Source organism: Hipposideros armiger, unplaced genomic scaffold (genome assembly GCF_001890085.2).
Source record: "Hipposideros armiger isolate ML-2016 unplaced genomic scaffold, ASM189008v1 scaffold_647, whole genome shotgun sequence".
NCBI classification, from domain to species: domain Eukaryota; kingdom Metazoa; phylum Chordata; class Mammalia; order Chiroptera; family Hipposideridae; genus Hipposideros; species Hipposideros armiger.
In genome coordinates, this window is record NW_017731997.1 from 354,967 (window position 1) to 370,818 (window position 15,852).

Sequence of the window (15,852 nt, forward strand, 5' to 3'; positions counted from 1 at the left end):
CTATGCCATGTAACAAAGCTATATTAAAAACAGACTGGCAAACAGTCCTACCAAGGCTAAAAAAATGTTTGTTTCTTTTAGCATCTATTATGTTCTTTCCTGTGTACAATATTTTTCTGTGTGAGCTACAGAAAAACAAAAACAAACAAACAAAAAAACAACTTATAAAGCAAAGGGAGGGGTACTTGATACATGTGAACAGAGAAAAATGTGTTCCAAAATGGTAATGCAAACTAAGTATTTTCCAAATAAGAGTCTCTCATTTAGCACTTCCTATGTCAAATGCTACCCTGGACTTTATGGGAAATACAGAGGAGCAGACCCTGTCCAGAAAAGACTTAAAATTCAGTCTGGGTAACAAATAAATGAGTAATTCCAATAAAAATGGGATAAATGCTAAGACAGATGTATACAGGGTTTCTATTCAAACTCAAGAAGGGTCTTGTAATTAGGAGTGGAAGACTGAACAGAAGAAGCGTAAGGGAAAGGTATCAAGCTCTAAGAGAAAGCCATTAGGAAACCTGATTAATAGTACATGTGGTATGTTGGCATCTGGAGTCTCATAGGACTTGCTAGACTGAAATAAGGAGGATGTTCATTACCTATATCTGCCAACCACAAGCCTGTGTTAAATAAATCTCCTTTGTGGAGAAAGGATCAAGTTCAAGGATCAAGTTGATGTCACACAGACAGTGCTGTAGACAAACTCTCACGATCCGATATGGCAAGAGAAGGGGAAAGAGGGAGAAGGAGGATGCACCAGGTAGGAGAAAAAACATGTACATAGCCAAGGAGTCATAAAAGGACCTGGCATATTTTAAAGCTGATTTTTTTAAGGTATCCTCTAAGAATTAATCAGAATACAGTTTTAGTTCTGTATTCTTAAAATATATAATCTAAGACAAGTGTTATACTTTTAGCATACTGACATCTTTTCAGGGTATCACTCAAAATGTTTAATTTCAAAGCTACAACTGTATAATACATCCCAGTTAATGTTTATGACAATCACTGTATTTGAGAGAGAACAAAAAGGCAGTTTTAAGAAAGTAAAAGACACACATCTGAAACAGACAAATTAGGTGGTATACTGTTTCAAGAGATTTGTACACTGATTGTTAACCTTATTTTAAGTACCCAATATACATGTGCCAGCTGTGGATAAGAGTTCACTAATCCTTGTCAGGTTTACAAGGATGCTAAGTAGACAGACAGCACCTTCATGAGTAATAGCACTTGTTTAACCTTCCCCTCCTCGGTCCTTTTATAAACTTATTACTGATGCCATTTAAAAAAAGCTCATTGGGAAAGCAAGATAAACAAGATAAACACCTTTGAGGGGGAAAAAATGGAGCAAATGTCAACTTTGCCCCCCTAAACCAAACTAATATGTAACAAAGGAAATGGTGATTATAAAATACAGCAAATTTATGAGGAAGGGTATATTAAATATGACCTACAGTAAAAGACTTCATGTCAGAAAAACAGTGTGGCAAAGTATACAAATTACACCTAGTGAGGAAGAGGGCTAGGTTGCCTTCCTGACTTTTGCTAATGATCCGCCAAGAGTCAAGGTCCTCATCCTTAAATTGACAAGATTTAATACCATAAGATCCCCATGGTACCTTCCAGCACTGAAATAAATCTTCAATTTTAATCTTTAAATTTGAAACTTTTAGTTTTGTTGTTTTGGAATAGGGAGAGGGGAAGGCAGGAAATACTCAGTTCTACAGATAATATTGGGTTGTCAGAAAAGTCATGACGTATTTTTCTGTTTTTCGTTGCAAAAATGTGTCATGACTTTTCCGACAAGTCAGTATTTCTGTTTTAGAGTGTATCTTACTAAGTATTCTTGATATTTCGCTCCCATATTATAATCACTATGAACTGGGTGAATCCAAGATAACGCTGCATTGATTCTGATCTTCGATCTGCCTTAAAAAGTGCTTAGAATTCCTTTACCACAGATTAAGTTAGTTTTATACTCCAACCATAACACCCTCAGAGTAATGAAAAGCGAACAGGATTTGATTGTTATTCTCTACAGATGTCAGTATATCTGTACACATATCATAAACCAATTGTTATTATGGTAGAAATTTTTTAATATTATATATGCATTATCTATATAATCTGTAGATATAGATTATATATAACTTATATGGAAAGAAAGGGAAAGAAAGGGAAAGAGAGAGAAAGAGGAAGAAAGGGAGAGACAGAGAGAGAGAAAGAGAAAGGGATGTTTGCCTGGCATAATTTCAACACTGAGAGTACTGATTGCTCAATTGATACCTGATGCTTTCTCAAAAACAAATGTGATATATAAACTCGTGAAATACAGGATGATCTGTTTCTACTATAACTCACTAAAACATTTCAAATGAAGTAGATATTACGTGAAGTATATCTTACAAATGAAAATTACTAACATTTAAAAAATATTATTTTAGCAAAGACAGTTCAGTCTAACATAATACTGACCACAAAATAAACTAAGAATTCCTAACATTACTAATCCTAGACAGATTTTCATTTAGAGCCACTATTTCCACTATCATAAGTCTTTCTAAAATCAACATTCCTCTAGCTTTAAAAATAGCTTTTTTGTATTAGCAACAGTCACAAAAGATTTTTAGCCTAAAATAAGACTAGTTCCTAGAGCAACATCTCTTTTCTAGGAAAAATGTAAACACTCATGATTTTAGGGTAAAAAGTAATGAAATTTAACTGAAATAATTAGCACCATTCTTAAAAGAGATACTAGTTGAGAGAATCATCAACTTACTAATATTAAATATCCAACCAGCAAATAAATATAAATTCTGTACATTCCATAGCACTAAAGAAATATATTTTGAAAAAAAATCACTTGGTTTCCTGGCAATGGATACCACTATAGATCAAATTACATCACAAAAAATTCTTAAGGCACTATTCAAATGCTTTTGATAGATCTAACCTCTTTCATTATTTAACCCACAACTTTTCAAGCTTTCTAGTTTCTCATTTTTAGATCATTACAATTGATTAGGCTTAGAGCACATGAAAGCCACCAGCCTTGAAACTGTAACAGAAAAGGGACCATGTGTGATTGCTCCACCATTGTACTCCCAACACCTACTCAGTGCCTAGCACACAATAAGTGCTCAATAAAAACCTATTAAATGAATGGCTATTTTGTTAAATGGCCTATTAACTGTTTTGTTGCTCTGACATTTTTAGTTTAATGTCTATTTTTATCATTGGAATTTGATTTTTTTAAAAATTAGTTTCAGGTGTACAAAACAATGTAATAGACATTTCACTCCTCACAAAGTGATAAACCCCCTCCCCCAATCTATTGCCCCTCTGACATTGTATATAGCTGTTACAATTCCATTGACTCTATTCCCTATGCTGTACTCCACATCCTGTGACTACACATATATGAAATAACAGTTGACAGTCAGTATTATTCAGCTTCAGGTGTACAGTGCAGGCATCTACACCATCCATGAAGTGATCTCCCTAATAAGACATGTTGTGGCACCCTACAAAATATTTACATTATTGATTATAGTCCCCAAACCGGCTTTCAAATCCCCATGGCGATATTGTGTGGAATTTGATTTAAAAAAAAATTTTTTTACTGTAAATCTAGTTTTAAAAATTATTTTCCATATAATAAAAATACCAGAAATAGCTGTTCTGTCCTCTTTCAAATGAGCAAACAGACACAAGAGGGTACATAAAAGTATATAAAAGACAGAAAGTCAAGTGATGGAATGCTTCTTGAAACAACAGATGAGATTGCGTCTGGAGCCTAGCAACAGCCCAGTCATCATGACACTGCTACAAGTCACAGAAAACAGAGGTGACAAGGGAAGGCTTCATTGGCCAGGTGTGCATTTCTATCCCATCCCTTTGGCAGAGCAAAGCAAAACAAAACTATGTTCTAAAGACAGCTGTCACAGATCTTTTGAGTATTGAAAAGCTGGCAGGTAATCTAAAGGCCAATAAAAAACACATTGGAGTCATATAAAACATTATCCTAAAAACAGTAACACAAAATGCTATGAGATATTAGGTGAGGCTGTGGGGAGCATGCAGAAGAGAGGGGCAGGAAAAGGAACTAAACACAAGTTCCATTAAAGCTTAAACTGTGATACAAATTTGAAAAGTCCTACAGCATCACATCTTCCCAGCAATTTTCTTACAACTAGAAATAAGAGACTATTGAACTATTCTAAATAAAATATTTCTAACTTAAACACCTTAAACTTAAGTGAAAGCATATTGAATAGCGTCAATAAAATTTCACAATACAAATAACTGGCTAAGTTACTACAGGAAAGCAACCTGTCTGCTGGAACAAGTGAAGCTTATCTTTAGAAGGCAGAAGACTGTGGTGGGTACCTAAGATGTTATCTATCTCTAAGGAAAAAAAATCAAATCTTCAAGTCAGCCCTAGGAAAAGATTCCACACACCTTTGCAATTTTAATCTGGAAAGATTATCAGAATAAAATTTAGACTCAACTGTGTTAGCTCTTTTCTTCAGAACATATAAAAATAAACCAAATCTACAGTTATTCATCCCATCAACTAGCTTAAGGTTAATCTTTAAAACAAGTGGATTCCACTTTTCTCAATGCGTGTGTGCACAGCAGGGGAGAGAAAGTGAAGCCACCAATGGTGGAAGCCAGGTTTCTCACTGTTGGATAGAGAAGTGAACTCATAAACATAGAATAAAAAACAAAATGGTTATAAAATCCTATCCAAAAATTTACCAGTGTTTATCAACAACAAACAATAATGTCATCTAATATTGACATGAGCTTAATAAAAAATTTTTATAAATCAACTGTGATTGAAAAATGTTTCAACACTGAATAAAAATTCCTATGATAATGAGAAATACAAACAAAATAAAAAAGAAACTAAAACTCCCTACAAGGATGTGGAAAAAAAAGTTAGCCTTTTGAAAATGAAGTACAACTTTCTTCACAGTGCCTCTGCATTCTAGTAACCTCAGAATGAAATGTCCATCGTATCTGAATTTTCTAAACCCAAAGCTTACTTCTTTATGTGCCCAACTTTCTCTTCTCTTACATGTTTTAAATTAAAACCTTGCTAAAATGTGTTACACATTCCTGATCTTTCTTAAACAGAGCATACTGGAACTTTTTCTTGAGTGTGGCATCATTAAAAACAGTTAATCTCAGGGTCATGAAACACAGGAAACTGTTTCATATCACCCTATACAAATTGGCTAGCCTGCTTTGGTTGAGTCTGATTTTAAAGTTTTCCTGTCCCCCCCTTTACCACTGCATTGAGTTCTTCCTGTCACTTCTCACTACTGTCAAATGTGCTTGCCTCTAACAGACTAACCTCACGTTTGGACTACTACAAAATTCTTCTATTATAATTTGCTACTTCTAAATTTGAAAGGAAACCTAATATTAAAACTTATTTTAACTATGTTTTTTAAAAAAGTAAGTTAAACAAATGAGTGAAAAGTATGATCTTTAGCGCATTAAAGGCATGGGGGTGTTTTGCAATGGTTTAATCTTCTGTTATTTTACTTCCTATTTCTCTCTGGTGTTCCAATAAAAAATTTCCCGGAAAACTGAGCTCCAGATATGAAAAGTATTATTTAACTAAATTTTTCTAAATATAATAGTTTTTACTAAAAGTGATATTTTTTCCTCTTCACACTCAGACTCAAGTAAAATGTTACACGATATTAAGCATTAAGCACAAAAATATGTAGTACACTGACGTCTGCTACTGAAGTTGTTAAAGTTGAAACCCTTTACTCAAATTGTTAAAACATTACAACATTTACTTTTCTAATATTGTAATTGGTTTCAAATTCTAAGCTAATTGCATTATTATGCTGTATAAAGTTGTCACTACCTACTATGATTTCACTAGACCTACACATTCACTGACACATGAAAGGTACTTCCATCATGCCAAATTACATTCATTCTTATAGCTTATGGCCAGGTAATTACCAGGTAAGACTCTTAACTGTTAGATGAGCTCATAGGGCTAATGCCCAAAGGAGACATATATATACTAAATTATAAAGAAATTTTTCTTTCAAAAATTAGGCTATACTAATCTTTCAGACTCTGTTGTATTTTTATTTCATCTACTTTCAACTGACTTTTGGAATTATCTTATTTTTTACTGTAAAACCTTTAAATGGACTTTTTTTTAAATTTAACAAATCAGAGTAAACCACAAACTATGGGTCACATGTTCAAATCATTACATTTACTTGATATTTACTCCGCAAATATACTAGGATTGTGTGTTTTTGGAAGAAAAGGAAATTAATTTTATTATAAACCTTAATACAAATATTGATAGTATTATAATTTTAATTCATTTATAAGTACCACTTATTAGCAAAGGAAAAAAAAGGAAAAAATGAGTTAAAGAACTACAAATTAATGTGTTCTATTTTTATGCGATTTAGATCTATTATAGCAGGACCAACTTTGGGGCTCTTAAAAAACAAAAAAGCAATAAAATCTTACAAACACTTCTGACAAAATTCCAGAAGGAATGTCCATTTTAAAACAGGAACAAAACAAGAAGCTGGCAATACTTGTTAGAGCACAGTATTCAATATCACTTCTAAGAATATTAATGATCACAGAAAGCTATTTCTAGCTGTGAATTGAAATCTCCTTGCAAAAAAAAAAATCCATTTTAGTATATTCTAAAAACAAAAAAGGAGACAATAATAAAGAAAGTACATTTCACAAATAAAGTTTATAAACTGCCCAAAAAGTACCTGGTTCTAATTTCTACTGGCCCCCTGGACAGGATCACAATTCTTAAAGGATCAGCTCTCCCATCTCTATGGAGGGCAGAATCATGGGGCATGCCCTTGGCCAGAGGGGTTTACATAAGCCATATAAGAAACAGTAAAGAATTCTGACAGTGGGAGTGTTAAACATCTGGATAAGTTATTTAGAGCAGCTGTGAGATCTCACTGTCTTTAATATTAGAACAGACTCTTATCTGCCGCGGAAAGGTTCTGCGGAAAGGTTCTGAAGAAACGCTATTCAAAATCAAAACTGAATAGCTTCTAGAAGTTCCTTCCAGGCCCAGAGACCAAGAATTACACATACATCTACATCTAACAATACTAGTAACAACCAAACACAACTTTCTACAAAGCAATATCTTTATTTAATTGGAAGATATTAAAAAAGAGGCTTTCTGTGCAGCTATGTGTTCTGCTAGATATCGGGGTCTTTTTAATCTGCATCCTCTTTGCTTCTATTGAAACAGAAGTTAATTGCTTTTACTTTCCAAATTTTAATTTTTAAACCAAATCCTAATTATAGCATGGGCCCAAGTTATTAAACGACTTACCTAACTAGCTACATGACCTTGGGAAATCACTTCTTGTAAAATGAGAGGCCTTGCACTAAGATCCACTAGAATGTAACCTCCATGGTTCTGTTCATCACTCTTAACTCCCAGCCTGGGAATATGGAAGGCATTAAATGTTTACTGAATGACAGGGTCATTCCTGCCCCCAAACTCCACATATAAAATAAATGTGAGCGTTTTTTCTTTTTTAACAATCAGATTTTAATCTGTATATTCCCAAACATTTTTAAGAGGACACTGAAATTGAAATTTCCTATGCACCACATAAAGCTTTATATAATTTAAAATAAGGTACTCGTATTTTTATAAAATATAAAATGGGTAAACACACAAGAACTGACAAACTTCACCCAGTTTGTTACACTTCCCTTTAACCCATTACTGAGTCTTGTCCCTTTTTCCTTTGAAAGGAAGGCAGCTAGAAAGTGCTCTGGACTTGCAGCAAGAAGGCCTGAGTTCTAGTGCCATCTCTTCCATTAACTGGCTCTGTGGGGATGAGCCACTTCCCCTTTGGGGCCCACAAGACTGCATTTGTAAAACAATACAGCTGAACTAATGATTAATTTCTGAAGTCTTCTGCTTTAAAACCCTATGATTCTTTTTTCATTCACCCATTATTCTATTCCTAATGCTTTGATTCAGTGCTTGCCACATCATTCTTAGACTTCTACAGTAGCCTCAGAATTTGTCTCTTTCCTTCTTTATTTTTCCTTATCTTAAAATGAATTTAATACTAAAACCATTAGTTAAGCAGAGTGAAAAACACACTATCTTTGAAGTCAGAGGTGCCTGGGTTTGAATTCAGGCTCCGCCACCAATTAATTGTATCTCTAAAATAGTGATATTATTAACTATGTCACTGAGGATTAAATAAACTATATAAAGTATCTAATACAGCGCGTGACATGCTGTAGGAGGAGTTCAACAACAATTAGCATCTTTCCCTACTCCCCAAGATCCAAAGCCTGTTTCCTACTGTCTACAGCAAGGATGACCAACAAGCTGCACAGGTGGCATGGAAGATGGTTTATAAAACTAGAGCCAAAAATTGGGTTAAACATTCTCACCAGGCTCTTGTGTACCAGGAAGTGTCTGCCTGTAGTCCTGCAAATATCCTTCTGGGTAAAGCAGTGTCAGTCACCAGCCCCTTTTGAACTCTCAAAATTAAATGGTGCAGCCTCCCCAGGCCAAATTGACAGGTCAAGAGGAAATGAAAACTTGACACAACTCCTCAAAAGTATACAGATTTTACCTAAAAGCAAACTCCTTAGCCTGTAATCATGTGAAAAGAAGTCAGTCCCAACTCTTTGTACTTAAATGTACAGACAGTACAGTTAATGGTAAAGTACCACTCAGCGTTACAATTTAATTCAATTTTTCAATCAAAAGAAATTAAAAGGTGTAACAAAAAAATAAAATTTCTCACAAAATGAGGATACACTGAGCTTTGTAGAGTTATACAAATGCCTTCAGAAAACTCCATGACTTTCTTCTTGATTTCAAAACTGGGTCAAAACTGGAAGGAAAACAAAACAAAACAAAACAACAAACAAACAAAAAAACTGGAAGGAACAAGGAGAGGAGTGATGGGGGCTTCCAAAAATTCTCGTTTTTAAAGTGACTTAAGTACAGTTATTTAATTATATGGAATTTTTTTAAATTCCCAAACTAGAAATAACAATCTTTAGTGCCACACATTAATGATACAGCTGGGTTATTGGGTAACAGAAGGCAATCAATCAAGTGTATGGAAGTCTGGAAACCAAAGAAATCTTGAAAAGAAACCTGGTTTTGTAAAATGCCACCTTCTTTCCCAAGCTATGTCAGTCCAAGCAACTGCTGCAAAAGCATGTAATTAAAAGAATATAACATTATTTAGGAATGAATTTTTCAGAAGGCTTAGCTTCCTTAAGAATTACCCAAATTCCTATCTCTGTTTAAGAACACACCACTAATCCATGCTCTGTGTTCTTCAGTGATCAAGCCAACCTGCTCTACTGGACCCTTTAACATACACGATCCAATGAATCTGACCAAAATTCCTGCTATGAGCTGCCATGTTGCTTTTGGTTCATCATTTGGTAAACTGCAGTTAAAGTCTATTTTTTCCTCCCATGTTCTGTGCTCACATCCCAAACGAAACAGTCCTCATTTTCTCCACCCAGACTTGAGATCTGATATCAAAGCCATTCCCCTAGACTGCCCTTTCTCCTTAACAGCTTGCCCCACTCCCATTCCTCTCCCACCCTGTCCCTCTGCATACAACTACTTCCCCAGGATAGTTTCCCCTCATATCTTTACCTTCTCTATGATCAGTGCTCCCCTTCCCCAGACCTGGTCCCGGCTTCCTCCTCTCATTCCAGTCCACATCACTCCCTAGACCCTCTTCAGCTCCAATTCCTGCCCTGGCCTCTGACCTCTAACCTCTCAGTCCAATCCCCGCCGCTTTAATAATATCCGACCTTATTAACGCCTATTCCACCCCCCCCCCACCCCCGGTCAACCCAGACTTACTGCCCCCTCTCCCACCTCGTATCAATTCCTGTCATTTCTGGCCGCTGCCCAGTCCCTCTTCATTTTAGATCCTGCCCAATCTCCTCTCTTTCTGGTCCTTGGCTAAAACCCAAGCTCCATTCCTAACCTCAGTAGTCCTTGGACCCTAGCAAAAGCCACTCTTCTGGCTGGCCCATCCCACTTTTTCTCTGACTCTGAAGCTGGTGCTTCCCCCAACTCATTCACGGAAACCCGGTGCCACAAAATCTCGGCCTAGTCTGCTAGCACCCCATTTCTGACCCCCACTACACCCGTCCTCCCCATCACAGACTCCAAGCTAATGTTTGTCTGCCCCCATCTGCGATGTTAGCTGTGGACCCTCCTGCCGATGCCCGACCTGGGCGTGCTCAGCCCGCAGCCTGAGACCCCTCTCCACCCAGCCGCGCAGCCCTGCCCTGCATCCCTAACTCCTTTCCAGACCGTCCCCTACGGGTTCCTCTTCCCGCTTGACTCCAGTGCGGTGACCTCCGTCCCTAGCGAGCCCGGTGCGTCCATACTCTCTCTCTCTGTGCCTCCCCCTGCCCCATACTCCCGCCGCACTCCAAGCCCAGTGGGGTGTGTCCCCTCCAGCCCACTGGCCTCTCCCGCGGAGGTCAGGTTGCCCCTCCTCACCTCGGCGTCCACCACCTCGTGGTAGGCGGGCGGGGGGTCGAAGCCGCCCCCACCTCCGGTGCTCCCGCCGCGGGAGGGGCCGCCGCCGCCGTCACCCCCGCCGTCACCCCGCGGGCCCCCGCTAGGCCCGGGGCTGGGGCCGCCGCCGCTGTCCATGGGCTCGTAGCCGCCGTAGTCTAGGCCCGGCCGCTCGTTGGTGAGCAGCGCCACTGCCTCGTTGATATCGTTCTTGGCCAGGCGCAGGGCCTTGCGGATAGTGGCAGGGTCCGAGAAGCCCATGCATAGCAGCGTGGTCATGTGCTGCTCCTCCTCCGATTCCATGGCTCCGGCCTTCGGGTCGCGCCGGCAGGCGGGCGGGGAAGCTGCGGGTGCCGGGCCTGGCCGGTCGCGCGGCACTGCCTCCGCGCTGCCCCGCGCTCCGACGGGCCCCTGCGCTCCTGGCCTGCGCCCTCCGCAGCCGCCCGGCCAGGTTGGGTGCAGGCGTGGGCGCCGCAGGCCGAGCAAGGGTGGTACGGCGTTTAGGCGCGGCGGCGGCCCGGCCCAGCCCTGCGCGCCGCCATGTTGGCCTCCTCCGCCGCCGCCGCCTCCGCCTCCTCCTCCGCCTCCTGCCCGCGGAGCCGCGCCTCCGCTCCCGGAAGCGGCACGAGCCACCACCAAGCTCGCCCTTCACCGGCGTGCGGTGGGGGTGATTCTTTTTTTCTTCTTTTTTTAATCAAAGGAGCAAAGGAAGGGGCCCTGCCGAAGGATATCTCTAGGGTGCAAGGGCCGCCGTGAGGCCCGGGCGGAGGCGAGGGAGGGTCCTCCGTCGCCGTCGCCGCCGCCCGCCCATTTCTCCAGCAACAGGTTCCCCCGGGAGCGGGAGGGGCGGGAGTGAAGTGCAGCTCGTAACGCGGAACGTCCCCGAAGTCCCTTTGCCGTGGATCCTGCGCGGCACTGACGGCATTTCCCCCCCGCCTCGCACCCGGAACCTCCCCAGAGCCCCCGTTGGACACCCTGCCCTGGACTCGCTCGCCCCAGCACGGTACGAAACGCACCCCGTCCTGAATGGAATTCACTCGCGGCGACTGGAATCCACCTCCAACCCCGCCTGAAATGCGGTACTGAAGGACATGCACCCGATCCCCACGGACATTCACCGGCCACGCCGTCTGAAATACACCCCAGCGGCGACATAAATTCGTGCCCAAACCAGGCATCTCGACCCACCCGAGCTGAGATTTCCCTCCACGCACTTAAGTCCCTTTACTGAAATCACCCTAAACCGGTTAAAATTCCCAACCCTTTCTGAATCTTCCAGCCAACACTGACTGATCACCTGCCCTGACCGAACTCGACCAAACTCTCAACGCTGAAAATACCCTGAGAGTCTGAAATACATTTTTACAACGTGAACTCTAAATTCCAGTGCTCTCTATGAAAACCTCCGCAAAAATACCCAGACTGCAACTCCTTCCTTCCACAGCCAGACGCACTCGAGCACCTCGGGCTCTGCTCCACCTGCTGCTGACCCACCCACCACACACGCCACTGCGGCCTTCGGCTCGGGAGTCCCTCTTTGTTTCTGTCCTTTGGTGAAGGGGACTCCATCCCTGTTCGCTTCTATCTTTTTGAGCATGCCTCTTCCCTTTAAAGGCCTGCTTTATTTGCTTTCTCTTTGCACCTTGAGCGTTACAGCCCTCAGTCCACCATCTTATCTTTGGTGCTTGCTGTTTTCCCCCTTCAATTTTCTTTAATCCGTGCTTTTTCTGGTGTCTTTCCCCACCTTCTCCCAAGGTCCTGATGCCTTTTCCTATCTCACTGCGCACTTGCCAACTTAGGTCATCTCCGAATGCCCTCACCCTGTTTCTTCCAGAACCCTGAAGTCCACCAACTAACCTTTCTCATTCCTTCAAACCCCGCCTGTTGCCAACCAGCGGTCACTAAAATCTCCACCATCCCAAATCTTAAATTAGTAGCAGTACTGAGAAATTTTCTTGGTACTCTTTATCTGTTTGTTAGTAGCTTTTTTTCCTGGACCATGAGCCCCTCTTGCCTGGTACTTGCTACCTATATTTGTAAACAATTTCTAAATGTAAATTGTAAAGCAATTTGATTTACAGGGTGAATTTATCACTATTTACATTTAATGAAGTAGCTGTATTTGTTGTACTGCTTAAAGGCTAGATTATAGACAGGAGACTAGGTCTAAATATCCAAAGGAGATAAAGTCTTTTAGTTTGTGAATAAAAATAACAAATCCTTCTTATACAAAAACAAAAGAAACCTACTAAGGAAGAATACCAATAATTGGATCTGGTCACAATGTATATTGAAATAAAGTTTTACTAAGTTATCAACTTTTAGATACTCAATGACATTTTAAATATTTATCTGTGGTATGCGCGAATGAAGAACAAAAGTAAATCATCTCAAGCAGCCTGTCATAGAGTACATGCCAAGGTATTTAATTTATTCAACAAATATGCACTGAGTAGTGATTAGGTGTCAGGTACTATTCTTCGCACTAGTGATGCAACAAAGCAGACGAAATTTGGTGATGGTATTCAGTTTCATCCACTGTTTTCAAGAGTTAAGTCAGTGACCAAATTAATAAATGAGTTACAAGGGGTGAGGAAGTAACACGTGAAAAAATTGTTTGCCACTAAAATTCTAAATAGAACTCGAGGTAATGAGACAGAGCTGACCAATTCAGATGCACATAAAAAGACTTCATCAACAGTGGTAGGTTTATAGAACATGATAGAGGAAGCTGTGCTGAGCTGAGGAGAGGAAGCAGAGAAAAACAAACTCTGTGATAAAACTGGAAAGGAGCCACCAAGGCAACAAAAAAACAAGGAAGTCCTTTATGAACCGGATCTTGGAGTGACTAAAAAGCCAGAGTGTCATTTGAGGATGCAACTAGTGTAATCATACTTTTTTGCATGTAAGAAAGCAAGTGAGCACTGTAAACTGTTGAATCGGGATAGTAGGGGAGAAGCCTATGGTATGAATAGTCATACTTACATTTGTATTTATTTTTTGCTTTGTATTTTTATTGCAGTAAAATCTTGAAAATGTTAAAAGGACAAAAATATTTCACAATCAATTCACAGTTATCCTTCTGTAGACGCTTCTAGAAGAAAAAAATTGCGAGATTTAGAAGAGAGGTATGATGGGCTGTCTTGAAAATAAGATAATGAGAGTTTTCTAATATTAATAAGTAATTTCAAAGTATTTATTGGGTGTGTATTTTGAGCCAAGCTGAGGACTAAGGAGTCAAGGCACGCATGGTTTCTGCTGACCATCGTTATAGGAAGATAGATGAATAAACAATAATCATGAAGTATTGTAGGTGCTTTGATAGGGAAATTTCAGGATGTAAGGGGCAAATTTCTTGCTCTCTGTGGGGTAAATTACCCCATCTAGGAATTTTGGTAAGTTTCCAAGATCAAATGATATTTCAACTATAATCTTATAGAAAGTAGGAAAGCCAGGAAAAAGGAATATGAAATGAGGGGAGGGAGTTCCAAAGAATAGGAACAGTGTACGGAAAGTAATTTAGAGAAATTAAAAAGCCAATGGAGTATGTCTGGAGTGTAGAGTTTTAGAGAAGTAGTAGAGAGAAAGGAATCTAGAAAGGTAGACACCAGATCTGAGAGGGCCACTTAAACTGTGGTAAGAAGTTTGAACTTTATTTTGAGGGAGTGGGAAGCCACTGAAACATTTATGTAGAGGAGACAGGTGGTGTTATTTAAATTTTAGATCAACCTATCTGCAATGTGGAGAATGGTCTAGAAGGGAGGAAGAGTAATGGTGGAGAATCCAGTTAGGAGATAAGACCTATCAGCCTTCCTACATAACCACTTTAAAATGAAGAATTGAGTATTGAGTATTTTCTAAGTAAAATAAGTCAGAGAAAGATGTATACTATGTCTCACTTATATGCGGAATCTAAAAAACAAGTGAATAAGCAAACAAAACAATAACAGACCCTTAGATACAGAGAACAAGCTGATGGTTGCCAAAGGGAGGGTGGGTTGGAGGATTGGGGGGGGGAGAAATAAGCTTCTTTGTTAAAAGTATTTTATTTTGAAGTGATTCAGATAAATAGAAAAATATTAATAATATACCCCCCCTTCCGCCAAAAAAAAAAAGAATTGAGTTTTGTTTTCTTATCCAATCTACAATTTTTTTCTCTTTTTTTCTTGGTTTCTGGCAGTTTTGCTATAATGTGTCCAGGGTGGTTTTCTTTGTGTTTATCTTCAATGAAATTGTAGAGATATGTGGCTTGAAGTCTTTCATTAGCTTGGAAAATTCTTAGCCATTATTTCTATATATATTCGATTTCATTCTCTCCTCTCTTTTGGGGACTTCAGTTATGTGAATGTGAGGTTCTTATCACTGAGTCTCATCTGAGTCCTGTGCTTGTTTCTGTATTTCTTATACTTTTGTCTCTGTGCTTCAGTCTGGATTTTTTTCTGTCCTCTCTTCTAGTTCACATGTTTTTTTCTTCAGCTACATTTCATTTGCTGTTAACTCTACCTGTTGAGTTCTTACATTCCTTTTAAAGCCAGACCAATCTTTGTGAGAGTTTGCTGATGTTTGGTTCATCCTTTTTTTTTTTTTTTTTTTTTTTTTAGCTGAGCCATCCTGCTACCTATTGGTAGTTTAGCGGCTGCTCAGCTCGGGCTGGCTTCGAACCGCTGTTGCTCAGAGCTCAAACTCTGGTTCATCCTTAATCTGAGCATTCTTTAGGGTTCCAAGGTGGTTTGTTTGTTTGCTTGTTTTTTTGTTTTTGTTTTTGTTTTGTATTTCAAACCAACCCAGTACTTGTGGCTTAAAACGACGATGGTGTACTATTTCTCATAGTTCTCTAGGTTGACTAGACAGCTCCTCTGGTCCATTTGGTTTTGGCTGAGATCACTCATAAAGCTCCATTCACCTGAGAGCTTGGCTGGCAGCATTTTGGTGCTCTTCCACATGGCCTCTCTCTCCACATAACATTCCATCCTCCAGGGCTTCTGCATATGGCTGGTTGCGATACCCTGGACTTCCTTAAGCATTGAGGTTGGGTTCTAAGAGGGAGAATTCCAGAAGTACAAAGCCCTGTGAGCACACACTTATCAAATCTCTCTCTGTGTCACTTTTATTGATGTACTATTGATTAAAACAAATCACATGGCCAAGCCCAAAGCCAATGTGAAGAGGACCACCAAAAGGCATAACTATTTTAAGGTATGGTTCATTAAGGAGCCACCAATGTAACAGATTACCATGCCAAATGAAAGCTTGGGGTGTTTACCAGGGCACCT

General features: G+C 39.8%; 2 protein-coding genes across 2 annotated transcripts in view; both read right to left on the reverse strand.

Moving 5' to 3' along the window:
* The window catches only part of USP24 (ubiquitin specific peptidase 24), a 134,761-nt gene extending 123,645 nt beyond the window's left edge, over positions 1–11,116 (reverse strand). Inside the window, exon 1 of the mRNA XM_019625979.1 lies at positions 10,562–11,116. Coding sequence (XP_019481524.1) covers positions 10,562–10,882 — 321 coding nt within the window. The 5' untranslated portion in view covers positions 10,883–11,116. The remainder of the gene's footprint in view (positions 1–10,561) is intronic.
* On the reverse strand, positions 11,068–12,974 carry LOC109372609 (uncharacterized). The gene is made up of 2 exons (XM_019625981.1): positions 11,997–12,974; positions 11,068–11,709 (listed from the first exon to the last, which is right to left on the reverse strand). Exons 1-2 carry the CDS (start codon positions 12,174–12,176, stop codon positions 11,080–11,082), a joined length of 810 nt encoding a protein of 269 aa, XP_019481526.1. The 5' UTR covers positions 12,177–12,974; the 3' UTR covers positions 11,068–11,079.
* Positions 12,975–15,852: the final 2,878 nt, after the last annotated feature.